We start from the raw sequence: 24,807 nt of genomic DNA on the forward strand, positions 1-24,807 counted from the left end.
CGTAAAGCAAGAGAAACGGAAAAGAGAAATGCCGCCGTGATAAACCACTCGGGCCGCCAAACTATCGTTGCCCTCTGGAGACAGCGTGAGTTAAGGAGGCTGACGGTACAATTAAGACAAACACAGCAGGTTGAGCCTCACCAACGTCCAAGCGTTGATCTCTAGAGGCAGATAGCTCGTCTGCACGATGCCACCACGGGGCTCTGGTGATGACTTAGTCTGATGCCTCTGAATGAGTTTATTGTTTGTTTCTTTCTTTCTCTGTTTGCGGTGTGGCTCTTGTAAATATAGCTAGGGCTCACCTGCGATTTGCTCTTGTAGCGAAGTAAGGGAAAATACAAAAGTGGCTGAAAACACATCTGTCTATCGCGTTAAAGACGTGTAAAAGTAAAAATATTGATGTGGCGGTTCTCCGACGCTTTCGTCGTGGGCTAGACGAGAAAATGGTCTTGCACCTGTTCGAGCTGCTTTGGAGTGACATTGGATCGGATTTAAAAGAAAAATAATACGGAGATTGTGGCTCCACAAGTGGTACAGGAGTGACACTCCTCAAATGACATAGACAAAATGACATAGAGTCCCACGTACACAATTCACGACCTATGGTAATCCCCCGTATCTCAATGCTGTTGTCCCCCTATACAGGGTTCGTGCAATTGCCGTGCAAATGGCCTGCTTGGCTGATTGCATAGCCTCAGGTCAGGCGCCGCCGCACTAGCAGTTAGAAATATCTTTACGTCCATACATCCATGTACCTTACGTGTAAATTCACGCCAATTACATTCCGGCAGCACCGCAAGCAGTACTGCCCCGACGACCTTCTTATCGGCCGCGCATTCAAGGACACGGCCCAACCGGGAGCGGACCGCATTATCGAGGGGCCCTTCTCCAGTACATGAATGACCGGCTCACCTTTGCCTCCCTCTACCGCTTACGCGGATTTGAAGGGATACCTGAGACCTGGGAGAATTGGATTGAATAGGATATTCACCGACGACCTAACAACATAATGGATTTTGTGTCCACCTTTATTGACGCCATCTAGATGGAGAGGGGCATGTCGAGAAGACGCAGAAGGGCAGAAGTAGCAGAAGTGCATTCGTAGTTTGCTAGCAGAACTGGCCGGAAGAACCGCCTGTTTGAACCGACTGCCGGTGTTATACGTATTTAGCTATGATATGTAATAAGATTGAATCAAGAACGGGCAAAGGTGTGTATATGAATAAAAGTCTGTCATACAATGCATTTTTTGTTTGTTTTCGTCCGTAGCGTTTTTCTTGCCACTTGCGCGCGATTGCTGTTTTTGCTAAGCCTAACAACGACGAATAAACATATTCTATTCACGTAAACATCGACACTGGAACGTAAGTGATTTGCAAGATAATTGCAACACGATATGCGCTTACGGAATACAATTGAAGTAATTTGTGGAAAAAAAAATATTGTCATCAAATCCTCGTTTCGCTTTTCCAAGCTTCGCCGCTATTTTCGGGAAAATTGTGGTGTCATGGCGGCCCGCATAGGAAACAGAAGCCAATGAAAAACGCTCAGTTTGATTGACAGGTCGAGACTTTTTTTAGGCTCCTCCTAATTGTCAGCCTCCCTTTGACATACACGGCACTAACGTTGGGATAAGCCTGCGCTAAAGTGCCTCCGCCCGCGCCTCACAGAGGGCGCCACAGTCTCACACGTTGTAATGTCTCGGGTGGACCCGACAGCTATCGGTGTTGGTGAAATAGCGCGAAGGATTCGCATTAATTCTGCCATAATTTTTATTTTGTAGTGCTTTACAACTACTCGTTACAGGTTTGCAAAGTAATGCCTTACTAATGCAATTACTTTCGTCAAGTAATTAAAATAAGTATTTAAAGAGATTGAAACATTTATTTTACCGGAAAAATAAGCTTTCGGACGGAGTCCGTCCTTCATCAGGTGCGATACATTGAACACTTGGTAGAGATATTTCTACTAATGTACATCAGAGAAAGGGGACGACGAAGGTGGTGAAGAGGAAATACAAATTCTTACTAGAGAGGACTGAGGGCGCGAAAAAGAAAATACAAAAGAAAGCAATGTACAGTAGGAGCGTTACCGGAGACAAAAAACCGTTGAGAGATCACAGGTGAGCGAACATCGTAAAGAAGACCGCTGGAAGAAATATTACACTGCTGGGGTTACTTTGGCATTATATTTTCCTAGAAATCTCTCAAACAATTCTATGTCGTGTTTGAAGCGCATATTGCTGTGAGACGTGATTATTCTTTTACTTGGTTACACACCTGTCGGTGGTAGGAATGATAGGATCACTATGCGTAATCTATATGATCGACCCCAGGTAATATTGATTGCAGCGCCCCTCCACCTGTAGTCTATCTTCTTCGTTGGTGATCCGATCGAACAACAACAACTTTTTTTTTCGATCCGTTCGGTGACAAACGTGGCTGGGAAATTCCAGCCATGGGATTCTCCTTGCCTGCTCCCGGCACAATACTTAATTACTGGCCTTAGACAATGCCGGAATTTTCAGCCCAAGTAATGAGTAACGCCATTACGTATTACCCCGGCCAAAATGGACATTACACTACTCCACCACGAAATGTAATGCATTAGCTTCTCGTTACCGAGATGTAACGTATTACGCCCCATCTCTGCGTCCGACGCCTATTGTGTGGCTACGAAAGTATGGAACGTTGATTTAAAGTGTATCGCAGCAGATAAAGCTCCGACCTCCTAGGTTATATATCTGACCGAGACCTCCGTCGCCTCGTTATCGAACTGTAGTCGACGCTGCGGTGGAGCGCTAGTTAAAGTCACTGGATTCGGAAAAGTACCGCCGTCTTCTGATCTTTGCCGCCACGACCTTGGAGCAAAAATGGCGGCCGTAGCATACCAACCATACGAACCCATGCTGGGGCCGCCATTTTTGCTCCAAAGTCACAGCGGGAAAGGAAAATAATGGCGTTGCTTTTCCCAATCGGAATCTTTTCCCATACTGTGGGAGCTGAGGGCCTTTACAAACTAGAATCTAGCTTTTTGTCCTTGGCTCCACCACTGTTTGTGGATAATAAAGATCAATTCAATTCGATTCAATTCAATTCAGTGATTTTAGTGCGAGTGCGGATTCGGCATGATCCGGCGAAGCAGGCCCACGCTTTTCTACGCGGTCAGCTTTAGGTTTTGCAGTGTTTCTGAATCAATTACCGATATCAGTGCTTCATATTTTGCGCGTAAATTTTGTTGGGCGTTGAGTTGCATTATACGTACTTAGAACACTGAAAAAGTTGTGAAAGTTGACGAAAGGTTCGGCACTGCGAAACGCTGGAATCGCGAAATTGTGAGCAGTGTACACGCGTGTAATCTTTGGTGTACAGTAGGTGACCGGCGATCACTTTAGGAATGACAATTTTCGACAAAGAAGGAAGAACAGAAACAAAGGCCTGAAGGGTTTCCAATCAAAAACGTGTTTGTTGCAAGCACTGATCTCTATGTATAAAGGCTGGATCGCGTATGGGAGAGGGGCTCGTGGGAGAGAGGCACGCATTCGGGCCGCCATGTTGGTGGGCCCTAAAACGCTGTGTGTGCCCATTGGAAACAATGGGAGGCAACAGAGATTGTGAGTATTTATTGCGCTACAGGCGTTGATCATTGTTTGTCGTCACGCGATTTTATAAGGTGCCAGTATACTGATGTATCCTACAGTGTTTCGCAGGTACCCTGCATTTCGATTCTTAATAACGTTATGTTTTGCATTTCGAAACTAGACCGTCACTGCAGTGCAGCGCTGGGAATTGTACTACAGCACGTTTCCCAGCCAATATTTCAATAAGAAACGATGTGAGGTTAACAACAACCATGTATATAATATCCCGTGCTGCGTTCTGGACAAAAATTGTTCCACAAAGAACGGTCCCAGAAGGGATATACCCGCATGGTAGAAAGAAATCGCCCCGTAGAATCACAGCCGTTGTTTTAGCCGTGTATGCGTTTAGTATGATTGATATCAAGCAAGAACGGGTCTTTTAGTGAACGACAGTGGTGTCTTCGACGTAATGCCTCGCAAATATGAACACACCGAAGCATCCCAAACAATTACTGCACGCAATTAGATCACGCAAGGCCAGTTAATCTAGGTATTGATGTAAACTTAATCAAGTTATTTAGTAAGTGGTAACACCTCCTTGAGACACAAGACTTATCTCCTTTTGAAGTACAGCACTTCTTTTTTTTTTTCTTCCTTCATTTGCTCTGATTATTTGCAGGTGAAATTGAATGTCCTTCTCGCGTACTCACATGCTTTTGCTGAATAGAACTGCAGCGTGAACAAAGCTGCGTAAGGATGGGGGCCTGCCATCCACTGCTGACTTTGTCATGCTTGTTATGTGGAGCACGTTGCAAAAAATGCAGCTGCACATCTGGAACTCCATTCATTATCATCGTAATCTAAAAGGGAATGTGGTAGCACTGCTGTGAAACCAGGCACGATTTCTGAAGACCTTCTATGGCACTTTCCGCAGTTTGCACACTTTTCTTCAGCGTCACTCTCTCTCATAGGATTCACTTTGTATTAACAGTAACTCCTATCTTACATTTTCATGTGCAAGGGCTCTCTTGCACTACACATGTACGGTTTCCAAACTGCAACATGACGATTTGGAGCTTGAAACTGGAGCCCTGGTGTTCCCTGTGTATGAAATGATACCAACTGAATCATGTCAAACGTGATGTTTAGTGGAAGATGGCTTTCTTGGTTGTGCATTCTGAGTGACAAAGATTAACACGATATGCTTTTGTAAAGATAAGTGATGTTATGCTCTATGAATAAAGAGAATATACATTTTTCAAGTTCAACACTTATTCTGGCATATACGCATTTCAAGATACAATGAATGCGCAGGGAAGTGACAAAACAATACATTTATTGTTTTGCGACCTCCCTGCAATGACAATATACAGGGTGTATGCTATAAAAGGTCAGTCACATTTTCGTGCAAGAAGTGATACATCCTTGATGCTATACCTCTATTACGAAAAGACTTCCTCTGCCTCAAAGTGAATAATTGATGCTAGGGGGACCTACGAAACGATTGTGGTTACCTAGCACTGTCTAACAAAATAAATATGACCATGCAAACCTTCACCTCCATCCATTGGTATTGCGCATGGGAAACACATGAAGACGAAAGATTCTGTGGCCGTGTTAATTTTATTACGCAGTGAGTGGTAACCACAATTTTTTGTAGGTTTCTCTGGCATAAGTGATTCACTGTATGGCAGCACAAGTCCGTCTCTCAAACACATATAGTGTCACGCGCGAAAATGTCACTGACCTTTTATAGCATACACCCTGTATATCACAGAAATGACAACGTACAGGTACACTATGTAAATTTGTTGCACTCAATTTTCATACATGCTGAATTTTAAATTTTTGTTTTGCTGCCTAGTTGTTCAGTGTATTACAAATTGCGTAATGCAAACAACACTTTGTTAATTTCAAGCTTTTTGCTCCCATCCAAGGTATTCCTGTACTGAAGGAACCGCCCCTTCGACACCATAAATATTCAGTAGGTTTCACTCTGGCAGGCCCTGCTACTGCAAATTTCCTGAATTGAAACCCTTCAAACTGTGTCATAACCAGAGTTGTACACGTTACTCGAAAAAAGTAATTGATTACAATTACTGTTACTACTGCGCGAAAAGTAATTCTTTACCGTTACAAGTTACTTTATCAAAAATGTAATACGTTGCCGATTAAAAATGTAGCGCGTTACTTTTCCCGTTACTTTTAAATTGTCGGCCATAGCAAAGCCAACAAGCCTGCAGTGTGCAAACATGCAGCTCTTGTTGCAAATTCTAATGAGACACCAACATACATGATAAGTGAAATTCACAAATACATTTGAAAGCAACATACAAAACACATACACGCGTTTATTACAGATTTATATACGCATTTAAAACAACATCGAAACATCCGCTTCGTTCTGTTACTATTGTTATGTTCAGCCCGTAGAATTTATCAATGCAGTCACTTATTTTACTGTTGCTCCAGTAGGTCGCGGTTTTAAGGGATTATCATATTACTGTGGTGTGCATGGAACACGTGTGGACTAGAGACGGCCGTCACAGTGACCATTTGCCTCATTGTTTCAGTCGAACTCGTGGTGGAACAGAAGAACAGATTGGCTTGCTGAAAATGGTTGCCATTGTTGACAGAAGGTTAAAAAGTAATCGATTACTCAGTAATTGATTACTGAAAATTGTAATCAGATTACATGAAAAATTACTTGCTCACAAAATGAATTGATTACGTTAAAAATTACTGAGCAAAGTAATTCATTACTAGTAACGCAATTCCTAGTAACGCGTTACGTACAACTCTGGTCATAACCTTAAATACGTCAACATTTTTGCAAGTAGTTGACATGTTGGAGGACACTCCTCCTGCAGCTAAGGCAACTACAGAGAGTTCCAAGAGGCCGAAGGTAAACCTACAGCTGCATGAGTTTGATCAACAGTAGTGCATTATCAAGAAATAATTTTCTTCTTATAGCATATATGTGCATGCCTAGTAACTGAAACAATGACCACAGTTCCACAACGAGTTTTAATTCCTGAGGGTGTATACTGTAGAGGTGGGTTAGATCTACAACAGTTAATACAAGGTATTATATACTACGAATATCTTTAAAAATCTCATGTGACACACATGCTTTTACTTTTTGGAGGTGCTGCGGTGATCGAAGTTTGTGGGCACTGCTCAGGTTTTGCACCCATTTCTTGCGTATGTCGAGGCAGCTGTGAAGGAGAGAACAGGTTAGGATGCAACTAGTTAAAAATAAATATGTTGTTTAGTAAAAGCATCGCATAAATGTTTAAAACATCAGTTTAAAACAGGGTTTACAATCTTGATGTCTTTTAAAAATTTCAACGTTTAAACGCTGTTGTAAAAGAAATTATAGCTTCATCACTAAGACACAATGCTTGGTGAAGTGGTCTAAGGTGTATATAAAGCTCTTTGAAGTGATGTGTTCCATGATGTGAACATGTAAAGAGAATGTGCAAAATTGAGAGAGGCTTACCACAGTGCGTGCACTGTGGTGGTTCCTCCTCGTAAAGTAGGAACCCGTGAATGAGGAACATGATACTTATCTGTAAGCTCGATCGCATCAGACGATGACACAGACGATCCTCTGGGTAGCCCCCGTGAGGAAACCTGTATTGAGAGACCACACTGCTGCAAATAACACGACAAGATACAAATTATTATTATCGCAACAAGCTGACGATACAGCTCAGACACAAAGGCGTTATTCAAGTCGCGCCACACCACCGTTACGTAGGATTCTTTGTCACAAATCAAACCAAGGCACAAAACAATACCAATACATGAAAAAAGGTGACAATCTTGATCTCATTATGACGTAATACCGAACTTGTGCGCGAAGGTAATTCAAAGAAAAGAATGTGGCACTTGCTTCCGCAGAGCTACCATGCTAGCCATGCAGTACCATGCTATCAATGCATGCAAAAAAGCGCTCGAGTGCTTGCACATATATTGATGACAACACTACCTGTGTAGTGTAACATGTTCTCTCAAGCATATTATGCACTCAAACTGTATTTGCCGGCGGGTAAAATGCAAGTGTGTTCGATTGAACCTCGGAAGAGCGATCAAACAACTTGCACCCAGTGCTGGTTTTGGGCAAAAAAACACTTCATAATTGTCAAATAAATGTACAGAATGGACGCCTATTTATTCCTTGATAAAGAATGACTCACCTGTACAAATTTTGGTCCGGTATCCTTGCCAGTACGGTTGGTACGACTGTAATTGCAAGAAGTTGCCATGATCGCTGCGGCGACTGTTGTGGGTACAGTAAGATGGCGGCCGGTTGCCGCACGCTCGCGCTCCCTATCCGCGATCCAACCTTTTACAATCGAGATCAGTGGTTGCAAGCGTGTTTTCTTCTTCTTCTATTTTTTTTTTTTTTGCGGTCCTTGCTCGAATATTTTATTCGTCGCCTATATAATCTTTGCCCTCAGCTTCACCCTAGATCGACAAAAACTAAAAGTTAAAAAAAAAAAAAGAGAAAGATCCCGTTCCATCCCTAAACCTCGTCCTCCTTGGTACGTGCAATGATGGGCAGTACTTGAAATAGTGCTTGAAATTGTGCTGTACTTTAAGAAAATTTTCAATCATGTAATTTGTATTGTACTTTAAGTAGAGCACTGCACGGGCCCGGGTTACTCGAAAGTCCGAGTGCTTTGCGTTTTCTATGCGGGCCTGGGCCTGGCTCGGGTTTCAGCCACCGGGCTCGGGGCGGATGCGGGCTTCACAACGCCGGCCATGGTCGGGTACGCGAACATATTTCACGCTACTGGACAGCTGAATTTTCATGTCACTTTTTTTCCCCATTGGTTATGGGATGGTATTCTCATCCGAGAATACCACGTGTACACGTACAGTCACACACATTTTGGGACGATTGGTGTGGCGGGCGCGCTGAGAGTCCGGCACGAGAGTCAGTTAGGTTAGGTGTCGTGACATATTTCGTTCCCGTGAGAGTCCGGTACGAGGGTCAGTTAGGTTAGGTGTTCTGACATATTTCGTTCGCGTGAGAGTTCGGTACGAGGGTTAGTTAGGTTAGGCGTTCTGCCATATTTCGTTCGCGTGAAAGTTGGAGAAAGGGGAACTAACACCGGTGCATGCGCAATAGAGCGGAGATGAGTCTCTCTTGAACCGCACGGTATATACATATCGCCCACGCGTCGCTGCGCGCTACCTTCCCAAGCAAGCAAGCACCCGTGCGTGCAGTGCCACTCCGTGCTCAGAAAACAACGTTTATTTTATTTAGACCATAAAATGAAGGTGCCTCAAGGATTCTATATGCGAAATCTCAATCCTGTTTACGAAAGCTGTGCATTTCTGTCAGTTTTTGAAGTTCTGCTGAGCCTCCACAAGTTTCGATGACGTGACGAGCGAGTGACGTAATCATAGGCCCACAAATTGCAATGATGTCGTGTTCTGGAGAGGGCACTCGTCTCCTATAGCACTCCTAGCAACGACGCCGGCGTCCGGGGAGTGTCACGTGGTGAAGTCATGTGAGGCTGATCGAAAGAGGGAAAAATGGGAGAGATGCCTTCTCCCTCCTTTGTGTTTTCTCCAAGGTCAGAGCGGTTCGATGATATGTCACGTGAGGCTCCGCTAAAGGAGTGCAAAAAGTGAGCCCCCCGGTAGACGCGAAGGGCAACAACGTGGCCAGATGAGAGCCAGGAGGTTCGGAGCATAACATAACGTCACACTTCTCAAAAATGAAAATTAATTTCCTCTAGCTTTCGCGTCACGTAGAGCCAAAATATTTTGCAGGAATGTAAACTGAGACAAGAAGATTTCAGTAACATAACATTGGTAGGATTTTGAAGAAACGATATTTAGTCCGTAGTGGCACTTTATGTGCTTTTATGTAGTCACCCCGCTATGGACACGCGCTACCAGCAGCAGCTCCAGTTCTACCGGCACCGCTCTAGCGTGAGGCCGCGAACATCTGCCCGCTGGGACATTCAATCACCGCCGGTCAGGACTCATGCAGGGGAACACCATCTCCTTGTGAGGCAAGACAGACCGAGGGAAAAGGGGTGAAGATGGCGTTAAACGTCGGCGACGGACCCGATGCCCCTGGCTATCTACCTAACTCAAGAGATTCAAGATTACGGCATTTGGAAAACACAGATAGTTTACTCAACACTCTGGGATGATACATAGAATGAATGCAATTATTTGCCAAGCAATTTGGGTGTTGAATGACCGAATGAGCTAATACCAGGATCCGGGATCCATGAGCGACGACGTTAAAATAGATAAAGAACGTACATCAGCTCGTGGCGCGCGCTTATAGTATACTATAGCGGCACCAGTGGCGTAGCCAGACCTCTAAGGTAGGAGGGGGGGGGGGCTCTATACGAACCCCCCAACGTTGATCCTGGGTGCGACAACACACAATACTTGTGCACACCGCAGCATGCGATTGAAAAAAAAAAAAAACGAAAATAATTGATTTCGACATTCACAATACGATTATACTGTGATGTCCAATGAGGTGGTGTCACGAGATGGGAAGGATTTTGAAAGGCTCATACTTTGGAAACCATTCAAGTGTGCCGCTTAGATAGACGCCATGAACTGTAAGAACTTTCGCGATCGTCACACTGGTCCCCCCCCATATATTATTTTCTCCTCGGATTTGCACGATTTGCGTGGGTCGGTCAGTGGCAGGTAGGGGGGCCCGGGCCCCCCCTAGCCCCCCCGTGGCTACGGCACTGAGCGGCACCACTGCTTGCTTATGACAATGGCGATGAGGCTGGTTGAACAGCTTGGCGCTCACATCCTCTACATTTGGTGACCCGAACGTGACGCTGAACAAGCAGTGAAGTCGCCTATGTGCCGGAGGGATGTGCTTGTAGGCAGGGAAGGATAACGGACGTATTTTGGTTACCGTTTCTAGTTTCGTTACTGCTATATTTTCGTTTCCGTTATCCGTTTCTGATACCGGCCTTTCAATTTCGTTTCCGTTCCGTTTCCGTTACTGTTTCCGGTAATGGAACGGTTGTTACAGAGCTGCGGGAGGTCAGCCCGTCCGGCTCTATCGGCACCCTGTTCTGCCCAAGTGCTGCTTCGGTGTTTTGCTACACACTACACAAGTAATTTTACGTCGTTGGGATGCGCACATATTGCAAGATAACATGTTCCTATATATATATATATATATATATATATATATATATATATTAATAATAATAATAATTGGTGGTTTACGTCGCGAGACGACTGAGATATATATATATATATGTAGGAACATGTTTTCAGTCTTCAGTCACTCGGAGTCCAGCAACTCAAGACGGGCGTAACTTTCATCCAATGTCGCATTCATAAGCGGACGCTCTCAATAGTAAATAATACTGCCATGGCCACAGTGAAAAGAAAAAAAAAAGCACAAGATAAACAACTAAAAATCATAGGCTGGCATCCTCATGCTATGGTGGAGTATAGTCATGTGTTGATGTCATGGAGTTATGAGGACTTGGGCGTGGTAAGTGAGGGATGCACCCTCGAGATCCAATTTGCGGTTTCTTCCCATCCTCTCGTGTAGTATTTAGAGCATTACACGGAAGGGAGTCATCAAAATACAAAAGCAAAAAATGAAAAGTCACTCAAATGTCATCGCACGACAGGAATAGCCATTACCCGAATTCAATACCGGACGATAAATTCGTTTTCGTTTCTGTTTTCGGTAATGGAGGACCGTGGTATGCGTTTCCGTTTCCGTTATCGTTACCATCTCCAATTTTGGTAATACACCGTTTCTCTTTCCGTTACCCTTCCCTGCTTGTAGGTGTCCGCTGCCACTGTGTGTGTGTGTGTGATCCATTCATTTTATTTCAATTTCATGTAATATCTAACATGGTGGTGGTGGTACTGGTTGTGAAAGGGCTCGCCATTGTCGGCCTCACAGAGGTGGGCAACGTCACGACTGACGCCCTGGGGGAATGTGCGTCCTGGGCCGACTTCTAAGGGAAGTGTGCCGACATATGTCTGAAAGCGTCTGAGGAAAACCCAGGAAAAACCGCAGACAGCACAGCCGGCACCGGGATTCAAACCCGGGTATCTCCCAGTCTCGACGTGACATGGCCACCACGCTAACCACTGAGTCACGCGAGCTGGGGGTAGTGGGGTGGGATACCCCAGCTCTATAGCGTTGCAGTACATCATATCACCGCGTACACGTTGCTGTGCTCCACGGGCGCAACATGAGACATCTGCTATTGCTAACATTTCGAAGCATATCTTGAAAACTACTCCGGTATTTTGAATGGACCTTTCACTAGTGCGTATCAGTTGTGCTCCCGAATAAAATTTCTGTGAAGTTTCGGAATCGCTCAATCTGTGTGGGACGGTCACTTTAGGGCCCAGGTTGCAGAACTAAAAGTTCCTCCTGTTCACCAAGCAACTGTTCCCAGAGAAATATATTTCTATGCTGCCTTGCGTCGCCCAAAGTATATCGTGTACTGTTCTGTCCATCAAGGCGGAGCTCGTGACTCTCTGGTGGTTAGAGTGAATGATAAGTCGGCCACAAATGAGGACAAAGAGACAATCGTTTGAGCCGCCGTCTCTACACGTTTCATCTGTGTCGATCATGCACCTCCATGCAGAGAGCGAAGGGGCGTGTAGGAGAGAGAGAAAAGAATGGACTGCACTTTGGTGCTACCTGATAAAATCCTCATACGTATGATTATAATGTGTTTCTGGGTCATAACGCCAGTGCGACCAGCCAAATTAAATCTTTTATTAGTTTGGTATCGTGTCTGTGATGTTTATTCGTTTAGTTTACCTGCCGATGCAAACTTCTTACGTTGTCGATACCTTTTGCACTCCTCGACACGGTGATCCCTCATAAGGCGTTCGATAACGAGCACTCACGTGGGAAACATGTACAAGCTACGGTATGAGCTGTACCCGTTCAACCTCAGGACGGCAGGAACTGTAGTCCGTCAACCCTAACAGAGTTACTCCGTCAGATAAATTATACTGCAGTGCCACCACACGCCACCTATAGGGTTCCTTTTGTTTCAGTGTCGGCGCACTACTTGTCGTGACGTACAGTGATGCTGCTAACTGTTGCAGTCAATGGTTGCGTTAAGTAGACGCCCCGGAGTGCGAGTGCTTCAGACTCCACTCACTTAACGCGACACAAGCACCACTCGCGCACCCGGGAGTGCGAGACTCCGAGCCGCTCGCCGCTCACCGCTTACCCGTTTTGAAACGGGGGCTTTGAAACAGACGACAAGCGCCCGGGTGCTTGAGATTTTACGTGACGTACTTCCTGTTGAGCGTCGGCAGGACGACCTTCGAAGTGTGGGCTTTGTAGCAAAATACGGACTTTCTATGTTACCCAATGCTCCGATTTCAGAAAACTGCGGTAGTATTTTAACTGTTATGTTAACTGTAACTGTTATGTTTTTGTATAAGTGTGCAACTTCCACACGGATATCGGCGGTTATTCGCGGGAAATGCGGTGCTTTAATGCAGACACCTTCACGCCATGCAGTCATCTTCACAGTTCGCCTTCACCTTCACATCATTTCGTTCGCTGTTGCAAGGAAAAGACTTCACAGCCGCCGTCGTCTCTTCCAACGCTGCTATAGGTTCAATTAGGCTAACGTGTCCTCCGTCTGCACACTGCATGGGCAGACAACAGGAAGCCGCATCAGCGAGCCAGCAGTGTAGCGTTCCAAAGTTGCTTTTCGCTGTTTAGTGGCCGCTCCGAGCTTCTAATACTCCCGATTTGAGTGCGCCAAAAGAGGGTACGCTACGACCAGGTCCCCCAAACTCACCTCGGAAAGGCGTGCAACGAAGAAGGCCGCCACTAGATACCCCACTGTTGCCGTTCCGGACCACTTCAGCGCGCTAAGCTTAGCGGCAAAATGTTTTTGTTGTTTCTGCGAATGAATCTAGTCTTTATATGTCCAAATAAAGCACGTATAACAACTTTCCGTTTCGTGTTTCACTTTATGGTCCCGTTTTTAAACGTGTTGAGCGATCGGAAGGATCTAGTGCACGGCTGCGTGCATCACATAGCGTACCTGTCGTACCAGGCGCCGCCAGTTGGCGCCGCAGGCGCTGTCGTCCATTTCTCATTCGGTGACTTGGCCTGGCTTGAATTGTGCTTCAACTGGATCTTTAGCGCGCTACAATCAAACGCAAGCCAACGTCTGGTAACAATGGGGTATCTAAGGGCTGCCTCCGGCATTGCACGCATCGGGATAGGAACAAATACATGGGAAAATGGCGACCCTGGGGGACCTGGCTACGACAGTACGTCTCTCCGCATGAGAGGAGGAAAAGGTTGGAGAAAGCACGTGACAAAGCGTCTGTCCACTCAGAAAGCAGCCATAAGGGGGCATTCGCAAACGGGCCACAGTGCTATGGTGAAAAAGATGAAGCAACGTGGTAGAGGTTCGATGGCCCAAAGTCCGCAAATATGGGGGATGTGGGATCCAGTCGAAGATCACAAATGGTCGAAGTAGTCATACGAGACGCGTATACAGGCGGACAATGTCATATTAGAGAAGAACCCCCTTGCTGAGCAGTCCACGGCGTTTTGTTTCTATAGCGGCCAGGGGCTCAATCTTGATCTGCACATAGCGATCGTTATAGCTATTTTTCAAAATTTGCGCGCTCATTCGGTCACGCGCATTGGCCGTCAACCGGGGAGCACGAGCGTTTAGCAAGCGTTACGGGATAGCGAAAAGTTCAAAATCTAGCCCCAGATGTGTCGCTAGCTGATCACAACATGTCTGGGCGTTCACTGTGCTCAACAACAGAACCCTTGTAATCCCCCCAAAAAAGGCGTAAAGAAAACGTTCCCCGCACTTGCCTCACTCTGGTTGAATGTAATGCTTTCGTCACCAGTGACTATATATGAGGCTCAAACATTCCTCCCCTCCCTCCTCGTCCTCGTAGGGTTAGAGATGCGCTGTAATATGGATCCACTATGCTAACGTATGGGACACTGGCGCCGTCTAGGGAATTGAAGCTGAATAACGTTCCAACTTCAGGTTGCAGGATTCAGGTGGCGAAGTATGAGCAGCGTCCTGACACAGCAGCATGGTGGGTATTGGAGTAGTCCGGCGATGTTTGTTGTTTAGGTTATGACAGGCGAACTGTAAAAGAAAAGAAAAGCGAAAAGAAGAGAAAACTTGAGTTTGAATGAAAAAAAGAAAAAAGAAAAAGAAAACTTATTTGGGAAAGCTGAAACGTTTCAATAGCATTTTGTAAACGAAAGCTTCAGTGATCACGCAAAAACAATTTAAAAATAGCGATTCAAGCTAGAGAACAAGTTATATATCAAGAAAAGGAGTTGTCTCCCAAACATACATCTCCTACTTGTCTCCCACTCCCCAACACAGTGTGGGTGTCCAGTAGACTTAAGGCGGATGTGACACTGATATTCGCTGCTTATGTAACTTTTTGGCAGGTGTTTTGGAGGAGGGGGGGGGGGGGGAGGTTGCAAGACCTCTGGGAGTATTTGGTGGCGGGGCGGTGCTAGCAAAATCCCTATCATCGGACATTCGCAACCTAGCGTATCGTATGCGTAGCGTATTGGAGCCATACCGTGTCATCAGCTAGCGATTTGTCGGTTAATACGGCTGCACGCCGCTTCTTGCACGCCCTGACCGACTCTGACGGGGTATGGCTCAAAGCGGCTGTGACACCACGACGTCTGTGGTCCACTACATCGTGCGCCACTTGTACAGCAGACCAGAGTACTGACAAAAAAAGTATTATTCCCAGACGTGCCGCAGATAGCTCCACATACAGACCCCTAGACATGATCCCCGTTGGAGCTCTGACGTCAGAAGCGACGGTTTCGGTCATTCCTATTTGTTCTCGTAGGCACGTGACCTTTATTGCTGCCGCTTCACTGGCAGGAATGCCTCCCGTGGTGTCACAACAGAGAAGTTTCGGTATTCACGCGAATTTTCTACGTGCCAATTACCTGATTTGCTCTATAAATATTGGATTGCAGGTTGATCGAATGTTTCAGTGAGTGTTTCTCGGTGCATAACGTCTCCCCCTTTCCCTTTCTCCTTTATGTTATCTTCTGCTTGACCCACTCTACCTCTTTACTGTTTGTTTGTTTTTCTATTTTTTCTGGATCTATGGTTCCAACCACAAACGCGTTTTGGAGTAGCCAGCCCTGACTGGGCCGGGACTAACATCTCCATATTTTTCTTTCATTTCCAATTCCAATTCGATACAAATACACGTTTTTTTTTACGCGTATCCGGCATAACGTAGGGCGAAGTGTCACAACCCGTTTGATGAATCTGTGACACCACAATCGGCGCTTGTATTCGAACGCGGTTCAGCACCCGGTTTCAGCACGGTAAACAATCATACGAACTGCGGTGTGCACAGTAAGCACGGTGAGCACGGAATCAAAGATATGCGACCTTGCTATGGGGGGGGGGGGGGGGCTGAAAGTCCACGTACCTTCCTTCCGCTTCTTTACACGGGCTACATTATGTAGCGAACTGCCTCACATGCCAATGTGGACGTGAGGGAGTGGGCTAACGTCTCCGTGCCATACGCCGTCGCGCAGACTATATTGGAGGATTGGCTTCCTGCCTCGATGTAACCAGTGCTCCAGGCAGTCATCAAATTCCTCTTGACCATACACTAGACATACGTAGGTGACCTATTGAATCAAATCATTTAGAGGGACCCGGAGCAGCGCGTACTTAGGCATCATCTTACAGATGACACGCTGATGAATGTGTTAGTGCTTTCCGACGCGTTTCATGTATTTCCCAGGGTACTCACACTAGCACATGAGATGTCCCAGGCAATATTTTTTTTCCAACTGGTACCAGTTCGAGCTGTGTTATTGAACAATTACCGGTTTGAAGTGGTCCCACTTCGTAAACCACTTAGCAACTGATCCCGGATCCAACTGGTCCCAGTTCAATAAACCACTTTGGAACTGGTCCCAAACTTGTCAAGTGGTTTCCTACGAAGTGAGCTGCAGAAGAACTGAAATAAGCAAAAACATTTTAGTCGTTTCCAAACATATTCAATTGCACGTTACGCTGTCCTTTGTTCTGTTTCTCTGAAGATATTTTGCACATTTTCTAGCCTTCCAAAGCTTTCAATCCATAATACAGAAATTATTTGATGCACCGAATGTCGACAGGCGGAGAAAATACCGTAGGAGCCAGAAATGGTGCGAAAAAATCTTCGGCCAAGATAATCCATCACAACGCAATAACGTATGGTGAAATGAAGGATGGGTCTAATATAAGACGCGGAATTTCATGCGGAAATACCTCAGACGCGTTAAGTATCTCCAAGAATGCGATCACGGTAGAGACATTTGCGAGAGTGCCCGAGTGGCATGCAGAGATTTGTCCGCACTAATGCCTGCACTTTATTCGGACTTCTTTTCTTAAAGTGGTCGCCAACAGTGAACACCAGCACATGTTCGATGGCTTATCATTTAGTTTCGGGACTGATATCGTCGTGGAGTGAATAAGCAAACGTACTGGTTGTACGAAAAGGTGCACGCAGAGTTTTTTCGGAAAGGTGCACGCAGAGGCGCTTGAGCGTATCCTATACCTTCTCGGGTACACTAGATTGAGCTCGAATTTCTATGCGTGCGTAAAAAAAAAAAAAAAAAAAGAGAAAAGGCGCAAACTAGATTAGCGACGAGGCAGGTAAGGTCTTCCATGACGTAAAAATCCTGCTCGCTTTAGACAATGTACGGCATCCGTTCGGTCGTACCTTGCGGAAGTAGTTTAGTTACAAAGGGTGCCCCATATATTGTACTGGGCGCTGTCTTACACAGCGCAATAAAAACGGTAGCTTACAATCCTTCCGTTCGCACTGGATCCGAAAAACGAGAGGTATTCCTCATGAGGCGAGCGTGAGACTTTAGCATTTCAAAGTACCGCCACGGACAAAAACTGGTACCTTTACGGATCATGCCGATTTTGCGCCATTGCAATCCAGGCATCTCACACTGTGTTTCCCGAAATTATTATTTCTCTATGTGACACGGAGTATAATAAAATTAATTTATTGTTTTAAGAACTATGACGTCATAGGGCGCTAAATCTGCCACGCGCCTGACAACGTTGCTAATCGAACGTCGATTACCGTCTCCTCATCACAGCTGCTGCCCGTCTACCAGCGTGAGGCTACACTGTAGTGAGGCGCGGAGACGAGGAAGGGCCCGCGCGGTTGCTGCACTCTCAAAAAAAAGAAAAAGAAAAACGATCTGTTGTAACGCCGTTTTGAGGAGTGATATATGTGGCAAGGGTGTAAGTACTCCCTCTAAAAATGAGTTACAGCACACCCTTTTTTTTAAGAGTGTAGGAGACAGTGAGAGGAGGAAGAGCTTGCGGTGACGTCCTCTCCTCTTTTGAGACTTCGAAACTATCGATTTTTTTTGCGTTTCATTTTTCTGTTCCAGGATCCCTTGGAAACATCGTGGGGGCGCGCAATGTCGCATTGATATTTGTAGTTACCCTAAGACGTTCTGGGGACACCCTAAGGAACCACGTGATTACCCCAAAATGCTCTATGGTTTACCCATCTGTTACATCCCACATCATCATCATCCATTCATCTATGTTGTTGTTGTTGTTGTTACCCATGTGAACCCCTTTTAGAAGAGTGACGAAATCTGGGCTTGTTGGTATGAGACCATATTGCTGCTGAGCGCTATAAGACGAGGACTTAAGAAGGAACACAACACATGCGCTAACTAACACTTTAATGAAATTTGTCGTACCAGCTGCTTAGTCCTTTCTGTAGTAGCTGTCATTCTTTTAGTCCGTAATGGCAGTTTGTAGCACTTTTTTTCTCGGAAAATGTCAAATTTTCACAAAGTCACTCGGAAAATGAAAAAACCCAGAAGTCCTGCTTATGAACGTATGCCTTTTTCAGTTGGCCTATGAAAAAGAAGAATGTGCAGTTCAGACTACCCCCTGGCGGACGTGTCTTACGTCCCGTACGCGATGATGTCATCTGGTCTGACAATCGTTGCTGCTCGCCTGACTCCACTATGTCCGACAGCAAGGATTCTGTAAGTCTCACTGCCATTACATTGGCAGCCTTTACCAGCACATTTTCCTTTCTGCTGCGTAGTGGTGGACGAGGCAATTACATATAGAAGGACGAACACAACACAAGCCTCACAACGTCCGGAAATCGGAGGCTGTGGGTTGGAATTTCAGTGCTGGTACCTTTTCTTCAACTCCCACTGCCACTGCTACAGGGATAGTGAAGAGAGCAACGGTAGCCTATTGCAACGTAGAGCTCGAGACGTGGCAGATATACTCGCTTTACATAGAGTCACAGGGTCACTGGTACGAAGATAATTGGCAGTCCACTACCTGTGCAGCCCTAGGAAGTAAAGCGAAACTCTGTGCGGGAGAGGGATGTTATTAGCAAAGGCGTAGAGCTGGTAGGTGTCCCGGATAGGTGTACGATAGGTACGTGACGTTGTAAGTAAAGGCAGTCGTATGATACTGAGTGGCACTTCGGAGCAGCTCTTGGTCATGTTGAGCATAAGGTTGCCACCTGTCCGGATTTCACCCGGAGTGCTCGGGAATTCTAGTTTTGTGTTCGGTGTCCGGCTGCAGGCGCGATTCGGCCGCGAAATGCTCGGAAAGAGGCTGTGCAAACACAGGTGGATACCTGTCTTGGACCGTCGTCACATCCGCAAGAAATACGTAACATAGGAAGCCACTTGAAAACAATAGAAAAGTTCAGCCTGCAGAATTTGGATGGCAGAAAACTGATTAGTTCAAATAGATTGAATTACGGAGTCCCTCTCTCTAAAATAGATAAGAAATAACACAACTATGGTTGTAACACTAACGTGGCCACGACGTTTGTGTTATTCGTGCGGTATAGGTGCTACAGGGCGTACGAATACTGGCTTTGTGGCAGGCGGGAAGTGCTGTAGAGTTGCTGTGTCGCCATCACGTGAAGTTAAGCTATAACATTGCCTTCCATGACTCAAGCTAGCGCACTGACCTCTTCTGAACCCTCACAATACTTTACGCAGCCGCTAGATATAATTAAATTTAAGAAACCAACGTTTGTTGGTTGAAATTAATTGTTGCAGTATAGTTCTGGACAGAGCGATGGATGCACTGTGATCCGAAGTGGTTGCTTCCATTGTGGCAGAATATGCATTATTTTGGAAGCCTTCCTGGAAAAGACAGCTCTTGCTGTATTTTGCAATACAGTGAACCCTCGTTAATATGACCCCCGATAATCTGACATACGCGCTTTACGACCATACTCCTGGGGAACAATTTAGTGAAACCTCTGAGAATCCCCCCTGTTAATATGACAATTCCGCATTATGACCAAAATTTTCGGGAACGATCATGGTCATAATAACGAGGTTTCACTGTACGTTGGTCTTTCGTGTAATACTGAAACGATTGGTTTCGACGACCTACAAAAACATATTCTCATTCTTTTGCAGAATGCTGCGTCAGACGCGTCAACCGGTACGTACGCTACGGAACGTTTTACTTATTTGCCTCTACGCAGCGTTGAAATACAAAACACTCAAACACTGCAGTTCGAGATGCCAGTGACTCACAGACCAGCAGAACGGAAAGGAGCAGTTCAACAAAGGTATAGTACGCACGATATATATATATATATATATATATAGATAGGGGAGAAAAGACACCAGAGACTGAAGTAGGGAGTAGGGGAAGTTATTTATTAAGCTGGCATTTAAACTAAGGGTCTGGGGAAGTCTACGTTTCGGCGGAAGCTCCGCCTTCTTCGGGACTGAGACGAAATATATATATATATATACATATATATTTATATTTGGCAGCAGATGAGAGCCGTGAGAGTTCACGACGAAACTACAACAAGGACGACGACGACAACTAAGTGATTGGTTACTTTGACTGATTGAAAAAACAAATGAAGTGATAATTTTCTCTAACAACTGGTTTAATTTTCAATACAAACCTGCCCTTTTAAAGCATAGGCCCTCAGCCTTCAATTGAGGTATCTACCCGATAAATTTGCCGCAGAAAATCACAGACGCAGGCAGTTTCATCATCACCACCACCTCCAGCATCATAACTGCAAATTCATAAATTATTATATTCCTAAATTGACGGGTTTAAAAGCTATCATGTTTGTATGGAGCGAGGGTGGGCAATAATAGTTATAGTACTTTGTATTATAATACTATTACTGTAATATTTTTGAGTATTTGTATTGTGTATTATAATACTCATTTTTGACATGTATTTGTATCAGTATTATAGCACACAAAATCGAGGTATTACATGTATTATAATACTTTTGAAGGTGTAATACTTTCCCAGAGGTCGTAGGTCCGACCTGCTAAGTGTCACCGGTGCACTTTATCAGTAATGTTTCGTGTCCCACAAACATTTGGACACGAACAAGGCCCCCTATTATTCCCCTGCCCCAAATTATCCGTATTAGTGTCATAATACCGAGTTCTAGGAAGTATTATGTATTAGTATTATAATACAAAATATGAGTATTACTGCCCACCAAAACCAGTTGTCAGAGGTGGTTGTCACTTCTTTTTTTTATTTTTTATCCAAACAACCAGTAACCAGTCACTTTGTTGTAGCTCGGCCATAAACTCGTTGGTTATCAACCAAGAGGCCCGCCAAGCAGTTCTCCTAGTAGGTCCCAGATGCGGACAAGTTGGGGAACACCGAAAGGGTCAATTTTGACAACTTATTTGCTGAGTCTACTGGTGGTGGATGATCTAGAAAAACGGAACTTGCAAATCATGTCCAGGAAGAGCTGGTGACGTCGTTAATACCGCGCTATTTCCCGGCCTGACATGACGGCGTGCTGCAAGAGGTGAGGGGAGGGGAGGGGGAAAGGGTTGTGCGTTCTGTGCCTTCGTCACTTGAAACTGTGCAAACGCCGACAGTTACCTAGCGGGCCTGAGGAAAGCACCCGTTGAGCCCTGCCAACGGCGCAATTGGTGTCGCCGCACAAGGCGGTATCCTAACCGCTAAGCACACCGTGTTGTGGGAGTTCTGAGAATTGCACGAGTGGAAATGTGCTGTGGTGCGCGGAAGCTCACAGTTTCGTCAAATCAATAGGTGGCATGGTCGTCGATGCCTTTCTCATAATTACTGGAGACAACTAATGGCTAGTGATTTACTCCTTTTGTCTTTTTTTTGTTGTTGTTGTTTATTTTGAGTGTTATTTCTTTTTCGGAATAGCAAGCCGGCAAAGCCTGGCTGACCTTTCCTTTTTTATTTTATTTATTTTCATTCAATTAAACATATCCCCCCCCCCCCGCCAACCCCCGTTCGCATGAAATCAAACAACTCGGGAAAAATTGGATTGGACAACTCACGATTCCATTGATTCTATGTGCGTTGGAGGCTTACGTGTTTGTGTGTGCCTCTGTGAGGCCGACAATTCGCTAATTCTCGGCTAATTCTCGCTGATGATATTTTAAAGCAAACTGTAGGGCAGTCTTCTTTCAGACAATATTATTGCTCTCTAACTCATGCAAATATCCCCTAATGGAGATGCTACTGTGCCCTATTCAGCATTCGTTGTAATTATATCTGCTCGTCCGCCACAATTCGTCATGCGATTTTTCGTCTCATTGTTCCTTTCCATATTTTTATTGCGTTAGCATTAGGAGTGTCAAAATGGAAAAAGCTGTATGTATGTGTGTGTGTGTCCGTGTGTGAGATAGTGAAGCCTCACGGAGAGAGCGGTATAAGTGGACACGCAAAGGCGATATAAATGTATAAGAGGGTAATGTATGTAGAGGGTAAATGTAACGAAAGGTAATTATCGTCAATTAAAGGGAATTGAGAGCAGTTAAAGCAAGTAAATGTAATTAAAGGCGCTTAAGGGATTTCAAGATTACCTCATATAACCTGCGGTTACCTACACTCTAAAAACTGAACTTCACCGCACAGCGCGCTGTGGGCCAACCATTGCCACGAATGATAGAGTTATCGCTTCTGATTCGAGGACAGAGAAAGGCGTACGCCTTTTTGTGTCAATTATCATACATCCAAACTGACACAAAAATGTGTACGCCTCCCTCTCCCTTCGAATCAGAAGTGACGACCCTATCATTCGTAGCAATGGTTGGCGCAGAGCTCGCTATGCGGTGAAGTTCAGTTTTTAGAACTTCACCGCACGCTTTAGAACGGCAAGCCCTATCACCACCACCACCACCATCAGTTTTTAGACTGTAAGGTAATTAAAGCGTAATTACAGGATAATTGAAAGTAATTAATGTAACGTAGGAAAAGACGAGGACGAGGAAAGGCACGGGACATGGGGAAAAACAATAAAGTTACGCCTAGTGTCCGGACCAGGAAGTCGGTTTCGGAGTCTGGAACGTTACAATTAAGACTAATTAATTAAATGGCCTTATATAGTAATTGAAAGTGTCAAACCGGAAATAAAGCATTGACTGGAGTTGGACAACCGGAAGTCAGGTTAGACCGGAAGTGGACAACCGGAAGTCGAGTTGGACATGAAATGCATACCGGAAGTCAAATATAGACGTGATGTAGACAACCGGAAGTCGGGTTTCGACAGTAAGTGGACAACCGTAGGTTGGGTTTAAACCGGAAGTGTATACCCGGAAGTCAAGCCGCTAAATCGCCAGTGAATTTTGTCCCCTCGAATCCACCTCATCTCATTGTTGACGGCCGCTGTTATTTTTGTACCAAAGGCTGCCACTTTATACAATTAAAGAATGTATTTCTGCGGTTCTCTTTGCGCTTGCTTTGCAGAGCGACGATGTCGGCTGGTGGTCCCGTGGTGACTTCGGCTCCGCCAGGCACTCTCCGTTCCTGGAGCGACCTCTCAGTCAGCTTCAAGCGGTCAACAGACAGCTCGAACTCAAGATAATGCGGTGCGAAAATCAGCTGCGTTCCTTTCGACAAGTATGACTTTTCTTTCAGCATGGGCGATGCGTGGGGGAGAGTGTTGTGACGCAGTTTGGTTGGAAATACAAGGTGCACAGTACAGCAGTACAATGTGCTGTCGTCTTTGCTCGGTAGATTTTTTAAATTGTGTATTAGCGCCGCGATGCAGCAGTGGCAATGAGCGGCATACGCACGTGGACAGATGGGGAGAGGGACACAGTATGCGTCCTGGGCCGACTTTCTGGGGAGTTTTACCGACATTTGTCTAAGGCTGCCGGAAAACCCAGGGAAAACCCCAGACAGCACCACCGATGCGGGGAGTCGAACTCGCGTCACCTCCCAGTCTCTGCGTGGAAGGCAGTCATCCTAACCACTGCACCACGGGAGCTGGTTTTGCTCGGTAGAATAAAATCTCCCTTAAATTGCGACCACAAAATCAGTTGGATGGAACGCCGAGAGGGGGTGGTTTACAGTACCCGCTTTCCTGTGTGAGGTTGTATATTGCCCAGATGGGTATAGGCGCTTGAACATATAGATTACGTGAGCACTCGGCGCTGCTGATATGCACCTCCCCGCCTGATCACATGGCAGTCCACTGCAAAAGTTGCGGCTGTGCCCCCTTCTTCGACATGTCTTTCATTGAAGCTTCCCTCCGAATATCAGCTTGATCGGGAATGAAATGAAGCCTTTTTGATTCACGAGCGGGGGGAGGTGTGCGTCAGTGCTCCGTCTATCAACCTGCTACAGGAAGAAGATGGGTAGAAATCCAGCGAACCGGTAGAGATGTAGGAAGGGAGTTGCCTCAGGACAGAAGCCGCCGATATTTCGAACAGAGACTGTTCTTCTTCTGGGCACCGTCCTCTGATGAGATGCATGAGATGCTTCTGTCCTGAGGCAACTCCCTTCCTGCTACAGGAAGAAGTTCTTTATCTGAGGAATTACTCCGGACTGGTTTCGGTACCTTGTCGATCCTATATTTACGTATGGTGTGCAAAAATAAAAGTTAGTTGTCAGTTCGCCGCCATTGTCTGGTGTCTCGTGGCTGCGTTTTCTATTTATTACTCTCATTGTCGTAATTGAGTGACGTCAATCTGACTAGTTCGGATGGGGCTCCCGTAAGGTTGACGGAGGGTTCTAAACCGCGTGCTGATAAAATATCACTGATCTCGATTGTAAAAGGCTGGATCGCGGATAGGGAGCGCGAGCGTGAAGAAACCGGCCGCCATATTACGGTGCTCACAACAGTCGCCGCAGCGATCATGGCAACTTCTTGCAATTACGGTCGTACCAACCGTACTGGCA

The 24,807-nt window shown here is 45.5% G+C and overlaps 1 protein-coding gene across 3 annotated transcripts in view; it reads left to right on the forward strand.

Moving 5' to 3' along the window:
* The window catches only part of LOC135388798 (uncharacterized), an 81,996-nt gene that overhangs the window by 30,565 nt on the left and 26,624 nt on the right, over positions 1 to 24,807 (forward strand). For all 3 annotated transcript variants that reach the window (XM_064618606.1, XM_064618605.1, XM_064618604.1), the window contains 4 exons: positions 18,509 to 18,647; positions 20,064 to 20,088; positions 20,163 to 20,218; positions 23,371 to 23,523. In XM_064618606.1, the coding sequence (XP_064474676.1) occupies positions 18,509 to 18,647; positions 20,064 to 20,088; positions 20,163 to 20,218; positions 23,371 to 23,523 (373 nt within the window). The remainder of the gene's footprint in view (positions 1 to 18,508; positions 18,648 to 20,063; positions 20,089 to 20,162; positions 20,219 to 23,370; positions 23,524 to 24,807) is intronic.

This window comes from Ornithodoros turicata, chromosome 3 (genome assembly GCF_037126465.1).
Source record: "Ornithodoros turicata isolate Travis chromosome 3, ASM3712646v1, whole genome shotgun sequence".
In the NCBI taxonomy this organism is placed as follows: Eukaryota; Metazoa; Arthropoda; class Arachnida; order Ixodida; family Argasidae; genus Ornithodoros; species Ornithodoros turicata.